Source organism: Numida meleagris, chromosome 16 (genome assembly GCF_002078875.1).
Source record: "Numida meleagris isolate 19003 breed g44 Domestic line chromosome 16, NumMel1.0, whole genome shotgun sequence".
Classification (NCBI taxonomy): domain Eukaryota; kingdom Metazoa; phylum Chordata; class Aves; order Galliformes; family Numididae; genus Numida; species Numida meleagris.
The window spans coordinates 764,926-789,759 of NC_034424.1; the positions used below are offsets into that span (position 1 = coordinate 764,926).

At 53.3% G+C, this 24,834-nt stretch overlaps 1 protein-coding gene across 13 annotated transcripts in view; it reads right to left on the bottom strand.

Annotated features, from left to right (window-relative positions):
• Positions 1–24,821, bottom strand: part of GRIN1 (glutamate ionotropic receptor NMDA type subunit 1) — a 32,477-nt gene extending 7,656 nt beyond the window's left edge. For 4 of the 13 annotated variants that reach the window (XM_021414045.1, XM_021414043.1, XM_021414040.1 and 1 more), the window contains exons 1-19: positions 24,564–24,821; positions 21,978–22,112; positions 16,743–16,919; positions 12,674–12,736; positions 11,804–11,904; positions 11,192–11,313; positions 10,567–10,741; positions 9,023–9,167; positions 8,844–8,927; positions 7,616–7,751; positions 7,195–7,322; positions 6,893–7,057; positions 6,683–6,801; positions 6,248–6,360; positions 5,652–5,800; positions 4,731–4,888; positions 4,417–4,578; positions 3,400–3,509; positions 2,310–2,455 (exon numbers count right to left, since the gene is read on the bottom strand). In XM_021414045.1, coding sequence (XP_021269720.1) covers positions 2,310–2,455; positions 3,400–3,509; positions 4,417–4,578; positions 4,731–4,888; positions 5,652–5,800; positions 6,248–6,360; positions 6,683–6,801; positions 6,893–7,057; positions 7,195–7,322; positions 7,616–7,751; positions 8,844–8,927; positions 9,023–9,167; positions 10,567–10,741; positions 11,192–11,313; positions 11,804–11,904; positions 12,674–12,736; positions 16,743–16,919; positions 21,978–22,112; positions 24,564–24,821 — 2,646 coding nt within the window. Of the gene's footprint in view, positions 1–509; positions 762–922; positions 965–2,309; positions 2,456–3,399; positions 3,510–4,416; positions 4,579–4,730; positions 4,889–5,651; positions 5,801–6,247; positions 6,361–6,682; positions 6,802–6,892; positions 7,058–7,194; positions 7,323–7,615; positions 7,752–8,843; positions 8,928–9,022; positions 9,168–10,566; positions 10,742–11,191; positions 11,314–11,803; positions 11,905–12,673; positions 12,737–16,742; positions 16,920–21,977; positions 22,113–24,563 lie in introns of all 13 variants that reach the window. The other 9 variants (XM_021414047.1, XM_021414044.1, XM_021414042.1 and 6 more) reach the window with 4 other exon arrangements.

The following is a 24,834-nucleotide window of genomic DNA, read 5'->3' on the forward strand; positions in this document are numbered from 1 at the left end:
TGCCGGCAGCCTGCGGCGCTGACCTCGCTTCCTCGGGAGAACCTGGGGATGCGCTGCCTGGCCCTGCCCCTGGCCGCCACCGCCAGCTTGTCTACAGCGGGAGGTGGGATGCTGCTCCTGCACTACCAAAGCCTGCTCTGAGGCTGATTCCTAGCGCCACAAGAGAGAGAGAGGACTGCATCGAAAGAGAAGTCATTGTATGGATATTCTGCAAAAAAAGGGTATTCCAAAATTTAAATGACGCACTTGTGCAAAGCCGAACGTGGTTGTTGGTGTTTGTGGTGGTGGTGGTGATTTTGTTTGGTTGTTTGGTTGGTTGTTTTCCAAAGTAAAACCGGCTAAAAAAAAATGAAAGGAAACTGGAAGAAAAAGAAAAGGAAAAAAAAAAAAAAAAAAAGGAAAAGAAAGGGAGGAAGCAAAGCATTAGCGCTATGATGTCATCGGGGTCGGGATGAACTCAAAGAGAAACAGAACTGAAAAATGTAGCCATTGGAGTTAGCGAGTCGGACCTGGTTGGCGCAGGCTGGGAGCACCAGCCGCCACGGTGCGGGGGCAGCGAGCCGTGGGGACCGGCCGCGCTCGGCGGCGGGCGCTGACAACGATTCCTCCCCAATTGCTTTCGTGCCAATGAGTGTGACCTTGCCGACGGGGGACGGAGTGACCAGGTCTGGCTCTGCTACCGCACGGGGGTAACCAAAATGTATCCCGCTGGTGCGTAGAGCATGCTCGGGGATACATTTGCTCCTCCTTCTCAGTTCTCTCTTTTGCGGACATGCACAAACGGAAAGGAAAGCAAGATGAATGGAATGAAATGTCTTTTTCTTCCATGGCATCTCAGGAAATAGCCATGGCAAAACTGTGATCCCAAAAACCATTATTTTTGTTTGTTTGTTTTAACAAAGAAATCTTTCCACTTGCCTACCTTCTAGCAATGTACCAGATACTAGTGCTCTGACGTTTCCTCCTGTGGAAAAGTCTTACAATGTCAAACGGCTCTTTACCATGAGGCTGTTTATCCCCACAGGGCAGCATGCTTTGCTCTCAGTCCCACAGACTCTGCCCAAGGACCCAGTGCAGTATTTTCTAGAAGGTTGGCAAGTGAAAAATGGCAGTGCAACTAGTGTGCTCTGTCCCAGCAGCCTTAACCCCGTCGGTGCTGCTGCTTTTTGGAAGCAAAGGAAAAAAAAATAATAAGAAGAATAAATAATAATAAAAAAAGGAACGGCTCTTCCGAAACTCGTATCAGTGAACTGAACCCAGCGAGCTCTCAGGATGTAGCAGCCCGGCCTCGTGCTCCCCTCGCTGCCTTTGGGAAGGTGACGTTCCTGAGCATCCCCTGCTGCTCCGTGAGGCACCCATCATCGGGAGCTGTGTGCCTTTCACCACCCAAAGGATGCCTGGTGCTTTGAATGTGGGGTCTGCTTCCGCAAAGCGGGACACAGCCCAGAGGGTTCATGGAGAGCAGCCAGGTGGTCCTGGTGGTGAGGGCAGGGGGAGGCTCGGGGACGTGCCTGGGGCTCGGTGCCAGCAGCAGCCACGTGGCTCCACCCGGGCTCCTCTCACCTGGGGTGCTACAGGGATGGGAGATTCTGGGGGCAGATGTCCTTATCGCCAAGTGACAAGAGCACACACCGCCTCTCTTTTGGAACCGCTTCGGATGTGGCAAGGATACCACAGCCCCGGGGGTGGGTAGGGAGGAGGAGGCGATGGAAATCAGCTCCATTCCTGGAGCATTTCTGCACATGGGCAGCATGAGACCGCAGGGATGGGCAGCATGGGACCGCAGGGATGGGCAGCATGGGACCACGGGGATGAGATGCTCAGGGACCCAGGGCAGGGATGCTTGGGGCTTCGGGGCAGGAATGCTTGGGACCATGGGGAAGGGATGCTCAGGACTGCAGGGAAGGGATGCTTGGCGGCTGCAGGTGAACCCTCCCTTCCTCTGCTGGTGAGCGTGGTTGGTGCATATAAGAGATCCTGCATGAGGAGCTGCCATAGATGCAGCTCTGACACATGGTCCCCAGCAGAGCAAGGTCATTGTCCCCAGCCCTGCCAAGGACAAACCAGGGCATTTGAACCAGGTCTCTGTCCTGGGCAGAGCCAGGCACAACGGGAGGTGGCATTGGCCACGTGTGGCCCTGGGGACAAGCGGGGCCCTGCAGCTCGCCAGCAGCCCAGTAACACCCAGGGGAGTTACTGGGGGTGGCACAGGGAACCCCATGCTAATCCACAGCTCTGCATTCACTGATTTGGTGAAGGAATGGAAAACGCACCTGTTGGAGATTTGCTCTAAAAACGGTTTGTCCTACCTGCAGGTTTTTCCTCCACACATTAACGGCCGCAAACGCCAGCTGCATCTGCTTCCTCCGCGCGTCCTTATGCCTTTTGTAAGCTATTTCTATGAATATTAAAAATATCCCGGCAACAATACCTCCAGCCACCAGCATAAACACACCTGAAATGAGCAGGAAAGTTACAAGGGGCAGTGGGAATCGCACCATGACACTTCATTTCCTCTGCATCACGCTCAGCACAAGTGGCATCAGCCAGCCCCACCTCCCCCACCCCCCAGTCCCAGAGGGGCACCCACAGGGATGGGCATGGGAGTGGTGGGTGCAGGGTGTCTGCGTGGGCTCCTTGCAGTCAGGCACCGGTGCTGCTGCAGATGCTTGGGTTGGGTGTGGGTTGCTGGGGCTGCGCCATGCACTGGAGCAGATCTCGTTTCCAGGGTTGTTTGCAGCAGAATATCCCAGCTCTGGTGCTGCTGCTTGGTACGTTGGGAAGCAGAGCGTGCACTGAACTGCACTCAGCTGGCTGTGACCCTCAGGGATGGGGATAGGTGGGGACAGTGAGGTGGGACAGCACTCTGCTTCCCGAGGAATGGAGCAAAGTGCTCCATGTCGCCCTCAGGGGTGCCCATGGGGCGCTCCTAACCCTGCACTGTGCTGGCAGGGGGAAGAAAGCCCACCTGGGGGTACCAAGAGGGCCCAAGGAGAGGAAAACATGGCATCAACCATCACCCCTGCCCTCTGCCCCAGCGCATTCCTTGGGGTGGCCCCACTGCTGCCGTCTCCTTGCTCGTCCTTTCCCAGGTGCTGCTCCCCTCCCTCCACACCCATTGCACCCCACCAGCTGCAGCTCAGCCTGAGTGCAGGGAGGGGAGGGGAGGGATGGTCACAGCGGCCACTGGGTTGAGGAGACTGACCAGGGAAGGTGGAGGAAGCTTCGTGGAGCTCTTTTGGATAAGGTGGGATGGGAGCCCACCACAGCAGCCTCCCAGCACTAGGAAAGCACAAACCCAGAAGAAGCAGGCCCGGGAGGAGAGCTCAGGAGAGGAGAATGTCTTGAGTGAAAGCAGGCTACCCAGCGAAGAGGAAGAAAGAGGTTTGCAGAACAAACCTGCCATATTTTCAAAGGTGAGTGTTGCTGGGGCATTGCTACGGGAATCACACTCCTGATACCTCACCCAAGTCTTGTCCAAATCCTCCATGAAGCCGTTCTCGTGGGACCTGGAAGCACAAGGAGACAGGACAGTCACAGGAGACTCGGTGTAGGTGGCCGGGATGCAGGCTGGGATGCACACCCTCTGCTCTAGGACCTTTGCACATAGCTGAAGCCTGCAGACAAACCTATGGATGATGTGCATGTGCACAGTGTGTGTGTGTGTGTGTGTGCAGATATGGCTTTTGTGCAAGGGGACAGGTCCTTTCTGTGAGGTTGGATCACAGCAGATCCCCACAGTGGGAGCTGGAACAGCCCAGTGGCACAGTACTGGGATGGAGGCAGGATGGAGCGCACATCCCACCATGATGCTCCTGCCTCCTGTTCCTGGCACATCCCCACACTGTACTGGGATGCCTAAAGCTCTGGGCTTTCTCTTCTTATCCCAGAGGGGACCAAAGGTCTCTTGGTGCCTCTCCAGGGTTCACAGCCCCATCCCACTTGTCCTGCTGCCATCCTTTAGCATGGCTCCCCCATAGGTGGGGTCTCAGGTCTCCTTATGTCACCCCAGTCCTGCAGGTAGTTTCACCTACACATCGTGAACAGCACCCTACATCTTCCCCTCATTCCACTCTCTGGTTCCCATCTGCCTTTTCCCCCCACCACCACACTCCCCTCTCTGCAATGAATTGGCATTTCTAACCTAACACAAGGAAATCCCTTTTTATCCATGAGACAAGGTGCCTTGTGGCACACCATGCTGCAGGCTAATGCTGATAGAAGAGTGTTAGTTGGACTCCAGAGGGGACCTGAAGCGTCTCTGCCTAACAGGACCAGAGCAGAAAGAACAACTCTGGGGAAATGAAGCCTGGGGGTGTGGGGAGAAGAGTCTCCCATGGGTGAGTGGCAGTGCCTGGCACAGGGCAACTTGTGTGCTAGCACATGCAACGTGGGGGCTGAGAGCCGTGTACAGACTTGAGGATGGCCAGTGAGACGTTCTGCTTCCACGGGCTGTCCTTGCGCATCCCGATCCCAAAGCCAGAGCGGAAGAAAAGTTCCCCCGTTGTCACCAGGTCGCACTTCTGTGAGGCTTCAAACTCCAGCACTGCTGAGTCCCAGATGAAGGCGTGGAGCTTGCTGGACATAAAAGAGGACACGCATCAGGGTGGGCAGCCTGGCTACAGGAGCAGTGAGGGGGCTCCCAGCTCTAAGTTAAGCCCTATGCATGAGGATCAACATCCTGCTTGCACCCCCCAGCCCCTGCCCAGCAAGGTGCTGGTGTCACTCACTTGTCCCGCACAGCCTGGATGGCTTCAGCTGCGCTCTCATAGTTGTGTTTCTCCATGTGCCTGTACATGGTGCTTAGCTCCACCTGCCGTCGGAAGTAGATGTCCACCGAGCTCTGCTTCACCGTGGCATAAATGAACTTATCGGAGGGGTTGCGCAGCTGAAAGGCAACAGCAGGGCTCCTACTTCTTCTGTCCTACATCAGCCAGACTGGCTCCCACCAAAGCTGTGTTTTCCTGATTTCCCATCCCATTCAGCAAACTTTCCCGGGGAAAACCTCGATCTCCTTAGTGGAGCTGCAGATGCCATGGGGCAGTGGATGCTGCAGTGCTCAGGATGCTCTGGGACTAAGGATGCTCTGGGAGCTCAGTGGTGGACAGGGGATGCTCTGGGACAGGGATGGCGTGGCACTGAGGATGCAGGAGTCCTCCCAGTGAAATGGGGCTGATGGTGCTGTGGGCAGAGGATGCTGTGGGGTATGGGATGCAGTGAGCTGGCACTGCTGTGGGGTGCATTCCTGACTGCTCGGATTGATCAGCTGTGGCTGTGTCCTTGCCAGAGTAGGAAATGGGTTTGATTCATGCTGGTATCTGCTGAGAGTATTGACTGCACCTCAGGGACAATTTCATTAGCTATAACTCATCCATAATGAATCGTTTCCTCGTTGGTTAGTGCAGGCTCTCCAGGAACTGGCAGGCAGTTTGGCTGGCCTTGTGCTTTTTCTAGACAGGCTTTTTCTCTGCTGATCCCTGCCTGTGTATTCCCATCCCCATCCAGCACAGGGGCTCAGTCCCAGGCACAGACCCACATTAAATAGGGCTCTGGGTGCTACCAGCCACCAAGCCAGGAGGTACCCACTGGAGGCATCTGCATCTCTGCCCAGAGATGGGCAGGGAAAGGGAAATGAAGCAAGGGATCATTACCCGGGGGTCGTTGATGCCCGTAATTCTCTCCTCAGGACGGTCCAACACCAGGAAGGCAGCCAGGTTGGCAGTGTAGGAAGCCACAATGATCATAGCAAATCCAGCCCACACCATGCCCAGAATACGGGCAGAGAAACTCCGGGGAGCACCTGGAGGGAGAGAGGAGAGCTCAGACTGGCATGACAAGGGCTTGACTTGGTCACCAAAGCTGTGCCCACCTCATACAAGGCAGATGGCATCTACGGCTGTATCCAACAGCTTTGTGAAGAGCTCAAACAAAGAGAAACACAAGTGCTACGCATGATGCATCGCACCCTGCTGGATGGGTAACCCCAGGAAAGAGAATCAGCCCAGGAAGGACCTTTCCTATCAGTGGCAGTGAGAGTTGGCTGGATGGTCCTCAGCAGCTGTGCCATGAGTGTGTCAACCCCCAGCACCCCCAAGTCCCCCTCCGAGGAACTCTCAGGGGACAAGGGCTACTGGGGTCCAAGGGCACAGATAAGAGCATGTGGAAGGGGGCACAGATTCCTTTTGGGTCCCTGTAGGTCCATGACAGGGCACAGGGCAGAGCAGCACCACTGCCTGCTGCAACGCACCTTCTCCGATGCCGGAGTTCAGCAGGACTCCCCAGGAGAACCACATTGCTGAGGAGAGTGTCAGGGCATCTTCCTCCTCCTCCTCACTGTTCACTTTGAACCGTCCAAATGGGCTGGAAAACAAGAGCAAGATCTCTTCTCATGTCCCTTATCCTGCCTCTCCAGGCTTTCTGCCATGCCCTAAACACCCCGATGCAGACTTATGGCACTGATCCCTGCAGACCACACTTGTGCCCCAAACTGCTCTTCACCCCTGGCTGACTCCACAGCCCATATGTCTCTCACACATCCTTTCATATCCCCTCTGCTGGCCTGCAACCATGCCTACCTCACGCTGGTGCTGCTCCCATCACATTTGTCTCCAAGGCTACAAAGATCATCTGTGTGACATCTCCCCTTCACCTGCAGCCCCTGGGTGACCCACAGAGCACTCACCTGAATCGATCAAGCAGGTACAACATCACTGCCACCACATGCACAGACAGCCCCACCAGCAGCCACAGCGTGCTCTGGAAGGGCTGCATGAATGAGTCCAGGGTGCTGCGGGGGATTTCCTAGCACAAAGGAGAGAGGCAAGCAGTGCTGGCACCCACTGAGGCTGCATTCTGCCCACCCCGACCCTCCTACAAGCAGCCCAGCCCATACCTTCTTCACAAGGATGGTAAGACCCTGGTACTTGAAGGGCTTGGAGAACTCGATGTACTGTGCCCGCTCGTTGTTGATGGTGAGGGGGGCCACAATCATGTCCGCCTGGCCACTCAGCAGCTCCCCCATCATCCCATTCCACTCCTTCTTGTTGCTGTTGTTAACCTGCCAGAGAGCCCGTGAAGAATCAGCCTCTTGCCCCATCGCCCATCCCCGCTGGCCAGCTCTGCTCCAGAGAACGGCTTGGCCGTGTTTTGACACATGATGTGAAAAAAGAGATACCCCAAGCTGCCTACACTCACCCGCTCTTGGGTACCAAATTTACCATCAGCCACCAGGTGAACCTCATAGGTGAAGTTCATCACACCAGCCAGGCGGATGAGCAGGTCAATGCAGAAGCCGTAGCAACACAGTGCCACAGTGGGCCGGCCTGTGGGCAAGAGAAAATGGGGGGGGACACGTGGAGGCAGCCCTCTGCCAAGGTCCTGTGCAGGACCTGTGGCTCTCCCCAGGGAAAGCAGCCACCTGTGTGGCTATAGTTTCAAACAGGATTGAGGCAAAAGGGAATGGGAGCATGTCAGGAGACAGCAACGTGGGATGCAATCCCTCAAAGCAGCCTTGGAGCCCACACAGAAGTGAGGCAGCAGGAAAGTCATCTGCTGGGGTCACAAATGGGCTGGGTGGGCTGGGGATGCTGCTGTGCTCACTTCCAGATGGAGTTACCTGGGATGGTCTCGTTGGGCCCCGTGCAAAAGACCTTTTTGACAGGGTCGCCATTGATAGTGAATTCCTCCCTGCACGTCCCATCTGCTTGCGTGGGCTTCACATACACAAAGGGCTCTTGGTGAATTGTTACAATCTGTGGGGAAAGCACAAGCACCTAGTTGCCTCTATCCCCTTCCAGGGCTGTCCCCACCTGGATGGGGAGTGGGGCTCCCCTCTCCATGCAAACATGGCGACAATGCCATGGTGCCATCCCCATGGTGCCATGGCAGCACATGGGACCACACAGTCCAGCAGCAGGAACTGACTTTGGCATGGGGACTGCAGCAGGACCTGACTTTGGCATGGGGAGACAGTCACTTGTCTTGTCCCCAAGATGAGGATCAACCAAGCCAGCCTCCCTCATGTGGAAATTTTTCCCTGTCCTCAAAGTCCTTCTCACCCATTGCCGTAAGTACAGGCTGATGAGAGTCACTGCACTGCTGGGATTTGTGCCCTGGCCCGTGCTCTAGTCACTACCATGCTGACGTGAGTAAAAGTGAGTCTTACAGTCCTACCCAGGACATTCTTAGCAAAGTAGCATCCCAGTGCCTCTGCATCACCTCTGCAGGAGCACAGGCTCACAGCCAGTTGGAGTGTGTGATCTACCCTTCCTGGGCAGAAGGAACAATGAAGGGGAGCTTGCCCAGTCACCAAAGAGGCTGCAGAGAAAGACATGACAAGCAGAGCAAGAATGGAGGGACATTCCCCCACTGTGACTTCCAGCTTTTGGTCATTGGCTGTTCACAAATTTCCCGAGCCCAGCTCTGCAGCTATCAGCCCACCTACCCTTCGTTAGCTTGTTCAGTCACCTTTTGAACCTATTTCCTTCTGGTCTTCTGGCCTCGGCAAAAAAGGGCTGCAGAACCAAGCCCTGCATTGGCATCAGTGTATGTGCTGCAAACCTGTGCTGGGTGCCCTCTGACTCCCATGCCATGAGGAACAGTGAACACTTTTTCCCTCCACACTGTTGCTCTCATATCCTATTTCCAGCTGTCTCCTTCCGAACCAGAGGGTGCCACGCTTTTAGTTGGTTTCCAGAAGGAAGTTGTGTTTTGCTCTGAACATTCTCCAGCACCTTCACTAAGTGTCTCTGCCATGGCCTCTCAGGATTGGCAGATGCTGGCAGCTGCAGGGGCAGCAGCAGGAGGTGGATGAAGTCACAGCACCTACTGCCATTTGTTGTTACCTTCAGTTTGGTCGACATCTGATAGCCTTGAGGTTTCTCGGTTTCTCCCCCTGGCCAGATGATCTTCCGGTCGTTGGTCAAGACCTGTGATCAGTGCCAGAGGAAGGAGACAGACATGAGGCCACGGATAGACACACCAGCGCACCTCAACCCACCCACGTGTCCAGCATTGTACGTACATTACTACCGTTGTAAATCCCAACCTGGACCAGTTTGCGGTTCTGCAGGTTCATGATGCTGTAATTGGCAAACTTCCTGTCCCCATCCTCATTGAATTCTACCCGTCCGGTGACACCCTCTGAGTACTTAGAGGACATTAACACCCTACAAAGAGAAACACAGTGGGGGCAATCTAAAAAACTTGCTGTGGCTATTAGGAGATCTAAGAAGGGATCAGAAGGCTTTCTCTCAATTGCCTGACATTTTCATATGCTCATTACCTTGTAGAAGTCCAATCAAAGATACCTATGACGCATTCATAGCTTGGTGGTCACCTGCTCCTGGTGGATGAGGTCAGTCTGAGGAATCATTTTTCCCAGATGCTACACTACTACACCTGTTGTCATTGTCCCCTCTTTTCTACCAGATCAGTTCCATTCTCCTACAGAATGATTTGGCCCATCAGCCAAAGCACCATCCCACAGCACCCAAGGAGAGGTTTGTCTGGGGTCCCCTGGGAGCTGCATCCATGCCACAGTTCCTACTGCTTCTGTCTGCCACCAACCCATCTCAACCTGACTAATGCCCTATGCATGCACATATACTACAAAGGGAAAGACCAGCCCCCAAAACCTGGAAAGATGGTAGAGAAAACACAGACTGGACTTGCAGTACATCATAGAGAACAACACCTAATGGCTCATGCCAAAGTTTGTGCCACTGCAGGAGATGCTGGAAACCTTTCTAAAATAAGTTTCAAACTCTGTAGGTCCCAGGCTTAACAGAACCGAGAGGTACAGAAAGAGCATCCTACGTAACACTATGTCTGCAGAGAGCAACCCCCAGCACAGGACCCCACTGCTGACACAACATGCCAGGCTGCACGCTGCAGAGAGCAGTCCTCCTGCACGGGGAACCATGTGCAGAGGGAATTGCTGCCTTGTCCAGATTCAATCTGCAGCCTTTGTCTCTCCAGTATCTGCAGAAGTGCAGCAGAAAACATCACGCAAGCATAAAGATCAGGTTCTGGGCGCTGCATGCAGTCCATCTCATTGCCTGTGGCAGTGAGATCCAACATGTGTGCTCCAATCCTGCACTACATGCCCTGATCTGCTGCAAAAAACACGGCTCCAGGATTTGCTGCGGCAGAGAGCAGCCTGCCCCATGGTCTTGTGCCCCCATGCCCTGTCAGGACTGTTGAATTACGCAGTGCTTGCAGCACTGACATCTGATCTGACAGACATCCCTCCTATCCTGATTTGGCAGAAAACCCATTTCTCCCCTCTCCCATACACTTCATTAAGATCCAGAAATGAGGAAAGCACCCTTACATGGCCCCATGTCTCTTCTCCTGGGCTTCGCTCCCAGCTGATCCCAGCTGTCCAAGCATTGCCCAGGAGATGCCCGTGGGATGGCATGGACCAAACTGGTGCCAGGCACCAAGATGGTGGTGTCCTGGCCAAACCAAGGGCCAGTGCCTGAGCCTGTGTTTCTGTCTTTTCCTATTCCTTCCCCATCAGGACCCTTCCCCTTGGGAATGTGGCATCCACCCTTCCCCAGATACCTCTTGAAAAGGGGCCCTGTCTTCCAGATGTTGGTGTTGCCCACACAGCCCCGTGGTGGGTCAGTGATGTTCTCCTTCTCAAACAAGTCATGTACAGCCTGGGCCACCACTGCCACTGCATCGCTGATGTGGGCTGATTCATTTTTCCCATTGATGAGCTGCAAGCCGATGACTCCTGTCATGAGCAGAGGAATGGGTCAGTCCCACTGAGCACTGTTGCTGTTCCCACAAGCAGGATTTGGGGCCAGTGAGCACACAGCCATGGGGCTGGGGACCCTTCAGAGGCAGTGGGGGAGTTGCATGAGCTTCAGGTGCTGGGCTGACATAGTTCTGCCTGCCAAAGGGTGATGGAGGAGCAATGTGGGCCATTGAAACCATTGCTCCTTTCCCACCCGGCTGCCCAAGCCTTTGCTCAGGTGACATTCAGCCTCAAAGCCCTGGATGGGGGCATGACAGCATGGCCAGGGCTCTCAGGCTGCTGCCACCCTATGCAGGTCCAGGAAAGCATGCTGGACCCAACACATGCTTGGAACCATCATGGCACAGTGTGCCCATGGACCACTTGTCGGAGCCCCAGACAGGCTCCTGTCCAAGAGCAGGGTGGGTGCCCCAGGTGGGTGCCTACCATCAGGGGCGTAGCGCAGGGCATTGCCCGAAATCTCCCGTTCCCCCACCAGCCACACGTAGCCGGAGCCCGTCATATTGAGCATGGCTGCTGATCTGTACACCGTTGCCGCATCATCCTCACTGCAATGAGAAGAAGGGAATGGCAATGTGGCTCTGGGTGCCAGATGGACCCCTTCATCCTGTCTTGCACCCCTGGGAACCCTGGAGAGCTCCCTCTGATCCCCTCTGACAACTTGTTCTCCTGGGCGATGGGTAACTCCGGGGTGCACTGAGAAGCTTTCTCCCAGCTTCATGTAATCCCACAGCACCCAGCAAATCTCGCCCACTCTGTATCAGTCACCATCTATAAGAATGGGGCAATGAGACCCCCCTCCTTTGCAGGGGGCTCAGGATATGTCGCTGATAACACCTCACTGATATCCAGCCACCTCTATCATGACCGTGACTGCTATATACAGTACCTCCCTGTGATGTGGGGCTTTATGTGGATTTTCTCCCATGCTCCCTAAAAATGATGGCATGCTCCAAATCCGCATGGACTCCTGTGCTGGGCAGAGCTGCAGGGGGGAAGTGAGGAAACTGGGAGAAGGGAGGGCTCCATGGGCCTTACCTGGCAGAGAGGATGATGACGCGAGCCTCCAGCTCTTTAGCCTCCAGCAGCAGCGACGTCACATTTTTGGTCCCAGGGTCAAACTGCAGCACTTTCTCAGCCTGTGATTAGTGTGAGCAAAGCTGGTTAGTGCAGGAGACTGAGGACTGCTTGTGAGAGCCATGCTATCTAGAAAAGGGTCAAGAAAATTCATTAAACTGCACAAAAGTCTGCTAAATAAGGTTGGTTACAGCTAGTTTTTTTTTCTTATTTTCTTTGCTTTTCTTTCTTTTCTTTCTTTCCTTCCTTTCTTTCTCTTTTAAGGTTTTGGTTTTTTGGTTTTTTTTTTGCACTGTGCATGCAAACTGAAGTCAATCAAGACCCAAAAAGAGGCGTGCATTGTACAGGAAAGAGAAAAAGGCTTTGAAATGCAATTGAAAACTCAAACGAGTGTTGTTTTTCAAAAACATGGGAAATGAAAAAAAAAACATATTGCACAGGGTTAACCTTTGGGAGTAAAAGTGAACGACTTACACCAAGGAACCGTTTCCTTTGGGGAGGAAAGGGGGTTGGTTCAACTTTCCAAAAAAAAAAAAAAACTTGCAAGTTAATTACTGGTTCACATGCATGTCTCAAAAAGAAATCCTTCCAGGGTCAGCTGGCTAGGTTTCCATTCTCAAGTCCAAACCAAACTATCTCAACATAAAAACGTGCTACCAAGAAACACAGTCATGGATCTTTTTTTCTTTCTTTCTCTTTTCTTTTTTCTCTTTCTCTTTTTTTCTTTTTATTTTTTTATTTATTTTTTATTTTTTATTTTTCTGGTGGCTGTGGCTATTTTTCATTTGCTAGTTAGGTTGGTGGGCGGCGTGCATTTCCATGCATATATACCTTGGGTCCTCGCTTGTTGTCATAGGAAAGTTGGTCGAGGTTTTCATAGTTCCTTTTTTTACTCTGATGAATAATGTGCACAGAGAAAATATGTAGACACAGAAGAATATTATAAACAGTTGAAAATGACGTGTAGTAAAGCAATCCAACATCCACCTCCTCCTCCACTGTTTGCTAAAGGGTCTCTATAACGCTGGAGCTCGCAAAAACCACTATCAGGAGAGAGTGCCTCAGCTCTCGCGGGAGCGTCACGGTGCAAAGCAAGCCTGAGTGTCACAGCTGTCACGATGCAGTTGCATTTCCCTTGTGGGACTGGGGAATTCTTCAGCAAGAAATTTTTATCTTAAGCTCAGAAACAATCTACGCATCTCTAAGGGCCTAAGTGGTGGGAATTCCATGGAATTACTGTGGAAGTAAAGGACAAAATGTTGTGTACGGAAAGTGCTGGATAAACACAAGCTGTTACAATCAATAGCATTAGCATTGCTATTACTATTACAATTACAATCCTGTTTGCCCTAAGAGAGTTCACAGCAAGTGAGGAGCTGAGCTTCACCTCCTGCAAGGAGGGAGCAGCATTTTGGAGCTCTGTTGCCATCCAAAAGAGAGAGGAAAAAAAGCTCGCTAGGTCCCGTGTTGGCTCAAAGCATGGCAATATGAAGCAATGGTGACCATGGGATGACACTGTGGCTGTTAATTGGTGCTTGGGGGGCACCGGGTGGCTTTGCAGCACGTGGGCGGCCTCGGGAGGTTCTGGGGACTGGGGACCTGTCCCCATGCATCATCTTGTGGTCCTGCCAGTGACAACCTGAGAGCACCTGCAGGACAGCTCTTGGCAGCTTTTGGTGGGACAATCTGACCCCTTCTTCTTGGCCCCTTCCCACCCGGCTGGGCATCCCTGACCTGCATGTATGGGACACGGCTCTACTCCAATCTCCATTTTGCAGCATCTCATGGCAACTGATTCCCATCAGGAACCCAACCCTTTGCACCCCTTTAACTCCAGGGTTCCATTTCCCACGTTGATCCTGACGCAGCCAGCCTCTGCTTCTGCATCTTGCTTTCCACACTAAACAGCTTGCTTCTTCCTGAGCTCTCTGGCCAGTCTTCATCTTTGCCAGCTCTCCTGTCTGTGCAGTTGCGTGATTTTTCTACTCCTCTCCTTGGATACTTTTCATTGTTCTAAGAAGTCGGGATCTTGCAAGGAAAAGAAGCTGAGGAAGAAAAATGTGTTCCAAGCCCAGCTCCGCCTTCATTCCAGGTGATGTTCATGGTGGAAATTTCTGCAACTGCTTCTTCAAATCTGCTCCGATCGCAGTGAGACTTGGAGGAACACTGCCTTCGAGGAGAGCAGGGCTGCAGCAGGACAGCATGAACACTCTCCAGAGGAGAGACACTGGCTGTTTTCCTTCAGACTCCATCAATTTGACTGGAAACTTGGTCATCCGTTCTGCAGCCTCCAGATGTGACTGAGTTCATGTGCCCAGGGTGTACTGGTACCTCAACTGGAGCTGGTCAGCAAAGTGAAGCAGAGTCTTGGGCCCAGCACAGTTGGACCTAACGGCATCTCATCACTTCTGCCTCCTGCTGTCCCCATCCCTGATGTAGTGACCAGCAATGCCTCTTCTCTTTCCAAGTTTTGGTGTGGTTCCACAGCACTTCCCTACTCCTCAGCCCATGTTTCACATAGGGATCCACAATATCAAAATTCACTCTCCACGTTCTCCAACATTCACTTAAAAATTACTGCTTGCATGAACACCACAGTCCCAGAGGAAGGGAGTTGCCACACCAGGGACCTGCCATCTCAGACCTGGACAGACTCTGATGTTCAACGCATTTTGTACCCAAGCTGAACCCAAGCAGTGGTGGTTGTTGGTGGGTACTGCAGAGCTGTACCACTCAGGATGAAGCAGCAGCCCAAGGAGAAGTTTCTGCAGACATCTCAGGTGAGTTTAGCATGTGCAGAGTGCCAGTGCTGGCCAGTGCTGGGCTCCGAGCACCTTCTTGAAGCATTAATCCATGCCTGAGGAACAACATGTCCTGGTGCTGACTCCAGGAGACAAGCCATGGTAGGATCCAGGTGGGCCTCTGACCCACAGCAGATCTCCCAGGTCCTTGGGAGCTGTGATTCACACCTTGAAGAGGTCAGAGCCACTCTCCTGCCTGCTTCTCCCGGGGTCCAGGCTGCCCTGGAGGGGATTAGAGAGGGATCTATGGCATCACCTCATAGCATAAATTCAGCACACCGGCGATTAGAAGAGCAATGAGACAGCAGAAGAGACTGAGGAAGAAGGAAATGCCCTGATGGGAACAGCTACCACCTTTCAGAGTGGCCAGGCCAGCCACTTGGTCACAGCAAGTTCTTTAAAGGAAAGAGAAACAAGAGTTTGTGGCAGATCCCAAAGGGAAGGTGTGGTGATCTACCACCACAGAGCACAAGTCCCAGTCTGGAGGATGGCCAGGACATCTGGAGTAGCTCCATGGCTGCCATGGGACACCAAGACATGTCATAGATTCAGATACGCAGGGCGGGTCTGCCCTGCCTTTCAAAACCAAGATCTCAAAGGCTTTCCTGTTTGATGGGCAGGCAAAGAATTAATGCACCTTGTGCCTGGGAGCACAGAACAGGGTGAGCAGGATGCAGGCATCAGAGGGAGCAGAAAATGATGCACGGGAGCTGCAGGAAAACAGCAGGTGGAAAGCAAAAGATGCAAGATAAGGGAGAGTAGACTTAGAGCAGGAACAACACTTCTACAGATATCTCTTGGACACTGTTCTGGAAAGAGGTGTTGGGGAGGAACATGGTCCTGCTGTGACCCAAGAAAGAGATGCCTTTGGAGGCAGGAGGATGCCATGGTCAGTGGCACACCAGTGGCTCATGATTCCTCAGGCTGCAGAAAGGGTGAAACTTCTTGGAGTCAAGCGCCAAAACCAAAAGCCTGTTGGGCAGCATAGACCTCTGCACCAGTGGTTCCTTCAGTGGCTTGACAAGAGGCGGCTGCTCTCAACTCAGATGCCAACTCCAAGCACAAGATCCGTCTACGACCACATCTCCTTGGCAGGTGACTGCCAAACATCCAGCAGCCGCTGGTGGGACTGGAGAAGAGTGGACTGAGTCCCTGCCTGTGAACCAGGAGGGAGATGGAAGGAATGGTGTCAGTCCTGATGCTACTGAAGGTGGGCTTCACCCAAAGAGGACCTAGCACTGCTTCAAGCCAGATGACATGCTGGGACTTCACCCCTTGGCAGGAGGCTCAGTGCTTTCCAGGTAGGTGGCTGCCTTTGAACCACTGCAGCCAGCCAGCTCTCTGTGTTGTCCTTTTCTGCTCTTCTTGAATGCTTGCTCGGTCCCATTACTCAGCTCTGTGGTCATTCTGCCAAATTTCTGGCAGGCTCGGGGTCCTCCCCTGCCTTCCTCCCTGCTCTCTACATACCCTGGGTGCAGGTGCCGCACACCTCCTCGATAAAGCTGCTCCCTCGAGCCTCAACAACACCCTGGTGACAGTATGGGGCGTCAGGAAAGCAGCGTTTAGTGTGTGCTTCAATGGAGATGGGAACGGGCACCAGCCTAATGCCTCAGAGCCGACAGCTTTATAGAGAGGGTGCGTGACACCTCCATGTGTCAACACGCTGGCTGCCCTCACCCCTCCTACCACTAAGGTGAGCACCAGTTTGCCAATTCAGCAGTCGCTTTCTGGGTTGGTTTGGCACTGCTGGATGGGCTGTAAGTGGGGCAGGTGCTTCCCTAAGCTGAGCGACTGGTCCTCTCCTTAGGTGGGACTCTTGGGCGAGGCATTTGCAGAGCTCCAGGTTATCCTTCCCTTCATTTTGTAGTTGATTTACATGTAGGAGATTTTGACCATGGCAAAGCAAGTGAAATGAATAAAGTACAAAGTTCTGTCAGGTACTAGTCAGACACTGTTGATGCTTTAAGCATGTTAGCCATGTTACAATGGAAAGAAAAGGTGTTTTACATACAGAAATCTACATACATACAACAGCCCGAGACTTCTAGTTTTGTTGTTGTTGCTTAAACAAAGCTACAAGACAATGTTCAGGAACTGACCTTGGATTCTCTCTCCTCCAAGAGGGTCTCCAGCTTCTTTTGTGCAGCACGACCTTCGTGGTCGTCGCTGACTATCAGAATGACGTGATTCCAGTTGAAGACTCTCATCATCTCAAACCAGACATTGGCCTGGTGAGAGTACGGTGGGACTGTGCGCAAAAAGGACAGGTGGATGCTCTGCAAGGAAGAACAAGAGCTAAACATAGACTGGTGTGGGTCAGCTGCCAGCGTGCATCTCGGGGACCGGGTTTGGGCTGGGAACACAAGGGCAAAGAGGCAAAGTTCTGGGTAATCCTCTGGGTTGAAAGCCTTCAGATAGAATCATGGAATCACAGAATCATTAAGGTTGGAAAAGACCTCTAAGGTCGTCTGGTCCAACCGCCTGCCTATCACCAATATTGCTCAGTAAACCATGCCACTAAGTACTGCATCTCCACGTTTCTTGAACACTTCCAGGGACAGTGACTGCCCCACCTCCCTGGGCAGCCTGTTCCAGTGTCTGACCACGCTCTCAGAGAATAATTTTTTCCTAAAAAAAAAATATGGTTCCTGCACTCCTTTCTTTTGGCTGAGAAGTGAATCTTGGCTACGATTTCATGCTTTCCTGTGGTCAATCCATTGCATGCGAGAGAGGGTTTTTTGCTTTGTTGCCCACAAATGCATGGTGAATAACAACCTACCCCGGAACAAACTGACAGAAATATTCAGTGCAAATATAGCCTCTCCTCTTGCTTATCAAAAAATATTACAGGGCTATGGGCATCAAAAGGAAAACATTGCCTTCAGAGCATGGTAAGGAGCAGCTGCAGGTACATGCAGGTATACAGCGGCCGCTTGCCAGGAGGAAAGCTCAGAGAAGCAGTTTTATAACGTGCTGTTGGGCTGTTTCTAGGTCAGCTTGTTCTGCAGCAGCATGCAGGAGGAGGTAGCGCTGGACTCCTGCCCTGGCGAGCCTATCTGATTTGGTTGAAGACATCATTATGGTTGGCTGATTGAGCAATAGCGATTCCAGCTTAATTAAGTTCAGAGCTCTTTGGGGAGCAATTGAACCAAAAGCTGTAGTTAGCAGAGAGGTTTCAAAAAACGCAGCTTCTCCAAAAGGGCCTGGAGTCAGCTATTAGAAAATGGCAGTGCTTATACTCAGCATGGACGCTGCTCGACAAAGCAGCCCTGCACAGGAAGGAGGCAGAGGACAGAAAGGCAAGCATGGCAATCCTTGCTTTTTAGGGCTGAAAAGATCCCCAGGGCCAATCGGATCTTGTTCAGAGCTGCTCACCCAGAATGGGTCACAGATGTCCAGCTCAGACTGGAAGAGAAAAGATGTTGTGCCACCATAGATCTCCATGGGAGGAGCAGCCAGAGCAGCCGCTGCCTCTTCCCCATGCACAGCACAGGGATAAAGCCCAACCATACCATGCAGCACACAGATAACGGGCACAGCTCCTGTCCTGGTTGTGCCTCCATGCACAGGGACACATGCAGGACAGTGGAGATGCTCCACCGACTGACCCAAAGCAAAGAAATGCATTGGCAAGCAGCAAAACACCAAAGCACTGCAAACATTTCCTGATTATGGGAGGCAGGGAAGAGCTGCAGCTATTTTCTAGTGTCTCAACCAGCTTGCAGTCCAGGAGCTGCAAAAATGCTGTTTAAACTGATCCTGGCTTTCTTAAGTGTTGAAAATACATACCCCAAGGTTTGAATGAACAAATTTTACCACTGAGGTTTGTTCAGGATGTTCAGACAAATGCTCTGAAATGGGGTCAGAAGGGTCTTGGACTTGTTATGACAGTATCTCAACTCTCAGATTAGAAAATTGTAACTTTTTTGTGGGATATTGAAGAAAAAGGAATTGCAAATTCTGAGTTGGGATTTCAGGATGAGCAATCCCATTGTGTATTTGGAAGCACCTGGGGCAGAGCCCAAAGCTCATCAGAGAAATGACAGTAAATGCCCCTAAAGTTTAACTAGTCCGTGATGATGTGCAGAGGCCATTGGGGTTCGGGTTTTGTGTGATTTGATAACAAATGTCACACAGCAGACACCCTGGCTTTCCACAGGTCTCCTGAAAAGCCCACTGAAACTCAGCAGAGATGTTCTGGCCATGGGATGGAGCATATGGAGCTGTCCTGAAAGCTATGGAATGCACTGATCAACACATCATATTTAGCCCATTTTTTCTGCAGATGACTATTATGATGGGCTTCAACTCTTCAGCTTCCTGCAGTACCCTCATGCTCCAGACAAAACCCAGGTGCTCAGCCCAGTGCTTCCTCACTGAGCTCTGCTTCTGGGGTAAAATATGATGGTTGGGAATGGATCCAGCCTTCAAAGTGGGTTCAATCCAGCAGAAACCCAGATGCACTGGGAGCAATGGTGGTCACGAGGCTGGGGACATGTGCTGGGAACTGCACGGTGCTAATGCTGGTGGCTTTGTTGGCATGAGAATATATGAACAAAACTGAGGTTGAGAAGACACATGGATCTGTCTGCACACGTGGCTGAGGGACCACTAGGTACTACAAGCATGTTCACACAGGGACCATGCACAGGTCCGTGAGTAGGAGTGTTGTCTTCTATATCTTTCTGCCTAAGGGCTCACCACAGCTCCTTGTCCATGGCTGGTACAGCGACTTTTCCTACAGGATTCATGCAACAATATTATGCTCTAGTTTGATTTCTTACAGGAATCATCGCCAGTGCTCCTCTCAGCAACATGCCCCAAATTTGAGCTGTGTGGGCAATCTCAAGGAGACTTGACAGAAATCCCAGCATACAAAGTTCCTAATAATTATGCAAAACCCATTTGGGTACTAAAAAGCCTCTGTGGAAGGGCCCTGTGCCGCTGTGCTGCCTGCTCTGCTCAGCCTGCCCACCCTTCAGAGGCACTGCAGGCATGGGAGGAAGCTGAAAGAACTGCAATAGCTCAGTCATGAGCTGGGAGGGGGTTCAGTGGGGGCTGATGCACGAGGAGTTCTCATGCAAATGCATCATCCTCCATTCCTCTGTGCTGCATGGACAAGATGTCCTTCAGGAGTGTGGGGCTCCTCTGCTCTCCTCCCAGCCTCTGTCCTTGGGGGTTGTGAGCTCTCCTGCACGGCGGCAGTTGGGCTCCATTCACAGTGCTCAGCCCATATGGAGCATTGGTGAAGGAGCGGGGAATGGTTTCGTAAGATGTACCAAACAGACCAAACAAAGGCTGCTGAGCTGGCTGCAAGCCCATTTCTGGAACAAACTCTTCTTTGAATACCAGGAGCAAGAACGTTTGCTCCCCTGAGTTACGTCCACTGAAAGACTGAGTGCCATGCTTGACTGGAGATGCTAGGAGGGCATCAAAAGGCTCCGGGAAACCTGTTTTGCAAGGCCCACGCCTCCTCTCTCAAACAGTTTAACCTTGGGAGGACCGTAATTAACTCTGAGTCTTCAAACCCCTGTGAAATTTAGCTAAAATTGGCTGATGCCTTCAAAACCAATCACGGGCACGCACACAAAGTGATCGTACAAGCGTGTTTCCATAGAAACGGAGCTGAAAGCTATAATTTCCTGAATTAAAAAAAAAGTATCAGCATGCTGATCACTGCAAAGCCAAAAGGGAAGCAGCTGAGTGCCCCAGCGCTGCATCAGCCCATCTTGCAGAGCTTCACACCACTTCATCCCATGCTCTCACCTTTTGCTCTCCTGTTGTCCCCTCCCTACCACTTTGTTATTCCTTCCAGTCCATTACTCAGCCTCCTTGTTCCTTCTCCACCCAGCCCTTCCGTGTGCCCACATTCCCACTAGCACCACAGCTCTATGCAGGGAATGCAGCTGAGCGCAGGTCAGCCCTACTGAGGCTCAAGGGGTGAGACGTGCCCCTGCAACCCTGGACCTGCCTCATTGCTCAGTGCTTGGTGGGGAGCATCTCCCTGCCTCTGCCATGGCCCCCCTCAAGCTCTGAGGCAGAAAATTTCTTTTAAATAGGAAAACATGGATGAGGCATGGGAAGATCTTACCCTCTCAGGGTGAGAGGCAAATTCAGTGCAAGGTCACCATGTGGAAATGGTGATTGGGGCTCTGCTAAGACCAAGTGGGACCTGCAGCATGCAGAGTCCTCGCTCCCTGCACCCCATCTCCCCTGCTGGCATTGCCGATGCCCCATCCTGCAGCAGCACCGACCTGGCTCCCTGCTGCCCTGGCCTTCTGCTCCCCTGGTCTGCCACCTCACTCCATCCCTGTCCCCTTCCTGCAGTGCCATGACCCAATGGGGGTGGGTGTGTTCCCAGACCCTGTCATTGTCGTGGTCATGGCTTGCTGGCTGTCCTGCCATGGTTTCACCAAGCCCTGCAGCTGCTCCTGCACAGCAGCCCTGCTGGTTGGCTCTCTGCGAGCCTCTGCTCCTCCTCTCCTGAAATTTGGCTTCATTTAGCATGTGGGCGGAGTGACTATTTTTGCACTGAACATTTGCATTTGTGAATATTCACATTTCCCAAGTAAAGGCCGATGACTCGTGCTCTGCAGCGGGCCTGCTGTCATGCACTGAGCTCACGCACCTGAACAAAACCCAGCACCCGGGCTGTGATGGCACCTGGGCAACCTGGCCCTGCTGCTTTTGCTCTCAGTGATGGTGCTGTGCTTTGGGGCTGGGAGCAGAGGGCATGCAGCCAAGGCACATCTCAGCTCAGGAGGATGGTTTGAGGCACTGGAATCTGAATCCTTCTCAAGTGTTCATGGAGTGGATGGGTTAGAAGGGACCTTAAAGCCCATCCAGTTCCACAGGCAGGGACACTCACAGTATCCCAAGTTGCCCAAAACCCCACCCAACCCAGCCTTGAGCATCCCTGGGGATGGGGCATCAGCATCAGGATAAGATGTTAGCCAATTCAATTAGCTCCCGTAGCAATATCATGTGAACCTCCCCTCCACAGGACCACCACACCTGGGGAGCACCCAGGACCCCTCCAGCCACAGGAGCAGGAGTGAGTGCAAGCACTTGGCTTGGCTGGAGAGCAGGGAGCTCAACAGCCTGGCAGGGAATTGCTGCAGAAATCATCCTGCACTATGTAGGTCAACACTGGCAGCTGTGAAAAAATGATGTTCTGGGGATGTGAGAGAGGGAGGGAGCTGCAGTTTGAACTGGAGAGGGTGGACAGACAGACGGACAAATAGATAGTGTTTAACATCATCAACCCTCCTGATGGGCACTCTCGATTTACACCGCACGTATGAGGTACTAGACTAGAAACATGCATCAGTTACCTTATCAGAATATATAGACATGCGTGTTGTCAGACCAATGACAGGGATCCTGTAGAAGCCAGCTGTGTATGATACGGGTGTTGGTGTTAGGTGATCGTTGGGAGCAGGAGGGTGACTAACTAATATTGCATAGACCTGCAGGACAGGATACACGACACAAACATTATTTCACAGGAGCACATCGGCCATCGAGTGTGATTTTCCTTTTCTGCAACGTTAAAGAGCCCCACGTTAGCACAATAACAGCATTAAAATCATCAGCAGCAAAGCAACGACTGCACCAGGGTAGGGTGGTGCGAGCCCGGTGATGCTTGGAGGGGATGGGGCTGCCCAGGGCTGGACCTTCATGGAAATGCCACACCGAGCTGCTCGGCTAAACTAATAACTTCCATGGATTACAGATTAGAGGGAAGCATCTCCCTTACAGCTGCACTGTGTAATGCGATTTCTTTAACCACACATTTAATACTCGGTTGTAATTCCCCTCTGAGGACTATTACATACAAAGTGGTCAGCTGGGAATCAGAGCGGGAGGAAGAGCGTGGAGCCACGGCGCACATCAGCCATCTGGCTCCGGGCACATGGGAACACTGGGGGGGACGGGGGTGCGGGGCTCAGGCAGCAACAGTGAAGTGCTGGGTGCTGGGTGCTGGGTGCTGGGTGCTGGGTATTGGGCTGTACTGAACTGGAGAAGGAGGAGAATGGTGAGATCCTGCTGTGATGAGGGGGTTGGGATCCAGCAGGATCCTGGCTTCTGTCAAATGGAGTGGGAAGGAGCTGGGTAACCCCTGGGGAACCCTTTGTTCGAGGAATGTCCTCTGCTGGCAGCAGGTCTCCTTCTAGGGGTGAATTGGCACAAGGACTTCAGTGCCTGGGAAGAGACAGCACTTCTTCCCTCCTCCAAGAATCTGCCCCAGCAGTGGGATGTGCTGCACTCCCTGCTGCAGGGCAGGATGGATGAGGAGGAGGAGGGATGGCTAGGGACAGGGACTGGGATGGGATGAGGCACAGAGTTTGGACCCTCTACCGTGGGAGAAGGGGGACATTACTGAGGGCAGCACATGGGGATGTGGGGAGGCAGGAGGGGGGTGCCTGGTGCTCAGCTGACACAAGGGGTGTGTGAGGGGGCTGTGTCGGCAGGGCTGGGAAGTGGCTTGGGGACGGGTTCTTGGGCAGCACCGGGCAGGGGGAGAGGCTGTAGGTGAGGGCTGCGCAGGCTGCACAGCAGCTGACCGAGAGAAGCCATTTTGTGGAGTGGGCTCAGCGCCAGCAAGCTGGGGTGGGGACAGCTGAGCCCCACACTGCCGTGGGGCCAGGAGCATGGCCATCAGGATGGCACGGCAACCCAAGCACCCTGACCTCAGCACTGCGGCTCTCTCTGCATTGCAGAACCCCCAGCACCCGCTCAGCCCATTGGGTTTGCTCTGGGGATGAGGCTTAGAGGGGTCCTGGACATGGGCATCCATCAGCTGGGTTACAAAATGAATCTCAGCCCTGCAAGGGACCCAGCTGAGCAGTGAGGATCCTGGGCAGCCTACGGTGTCCCTGGGGATGCCTCCAGCCACCCCCAACTCCAGCTTAGAAAACCATGTCCCACTCAGCTTCCACTTCCAGCTCCCTGCCCCCACACTGGTTGGCTGTGTGCTGGGCATGCATGCACCCAACATGACTGCGTGCGTGTGTCCCCATGGTGCAGGTTTTGCATGCTTTGTGTGCATCCCTGTGTACCCATACGCAGCTCTGCAGACATCTTCTGCATGTGTGCAAGGTGGGCCGGGTGTCCATGTGTCTGCCTGCCCACTCAGAGCCTAAGTGGTGTCAGAGCACATGCATGGCAGTGTGAGCACACACGTGTGTGCGTGCATGTGTGTGTGTGTGCTTCAAGTGTCTGCTCATGTTTCCTGTGCATTTGTGGTGCTGGGGGAACAATGATGCTGTGTGGGTGCTGGGGGTGTGTGAGCTGTGGTGCAGCCCTTCAGATGTGTGCCCGGCAATGGGTGCGTGCATGCAGTATTTTGTGTATGCGCGTGCTTGCAGTGCACAGTGGAATGTGCTTGTGTGGCAACGTGTGTATATGCACACTGGTGCAGTGTGTGCACACGGATGTGGCATACGTAGCATGTGCAAAGCAGTGCTGCATGCAGCGTTCATATGCAGCATTCTGAATGTGTGCCCGTGTTTGAATGTTGCACACATGCACATGGCATGTGTGTGCGGACACAGCACATCCCGCGGGCACTCCTGCAGCACTCCATGAGAACACAGTGGGTGTGCATGCGTGGTGCTCCCGTGTCTGCATGCAGTGTGTTCGTGCCCACGCGTGCACCCACCTCTGCGCACACCCACGGTGTGCACGCGTGTTGCCGCGCGTGTGCCCGCGTGCAGTGGGTGCGTGCCCGCACCGCCGCTCGCTTACATAAAGGCTGCAATGCGGGCAGCGGCGCCCCGGGGCGGCGGGGCAGGACCCCTCTCCGCGATTCTGCTCTCCCCGAGCCCCGGGGGTGGCATCGCGGGGTGGGAGCGGCTCGGAGCCCTCCGGGGACGGGGCGCGGGGCTCCGGCGGGGAGGGACGCCGGCCCGGGGTACCTGGCTGGAGATGAGGTCCTCGCAGACGGAGAGAGCCATCTGGATGGCGTTGGGTTTGTGCGTGACCGAGGTGGCGTTGAGCTGCAGCTTCCAGGTGCCGTGCCGCTTGTTGGCCTGGTTCACCGCCTCGCGGAAGATCTGCTCGTGCTTCTTGGTGCTCAGCACCGCGCCGATATTGACGATCTTGGGATCGCAGCCGGCGCGGGCGAAAGAGGAGGAGAAGAGCAGGGCGAGCAGCAGCAGCCGCATGGTGCTCATCCACGGGCGGCCC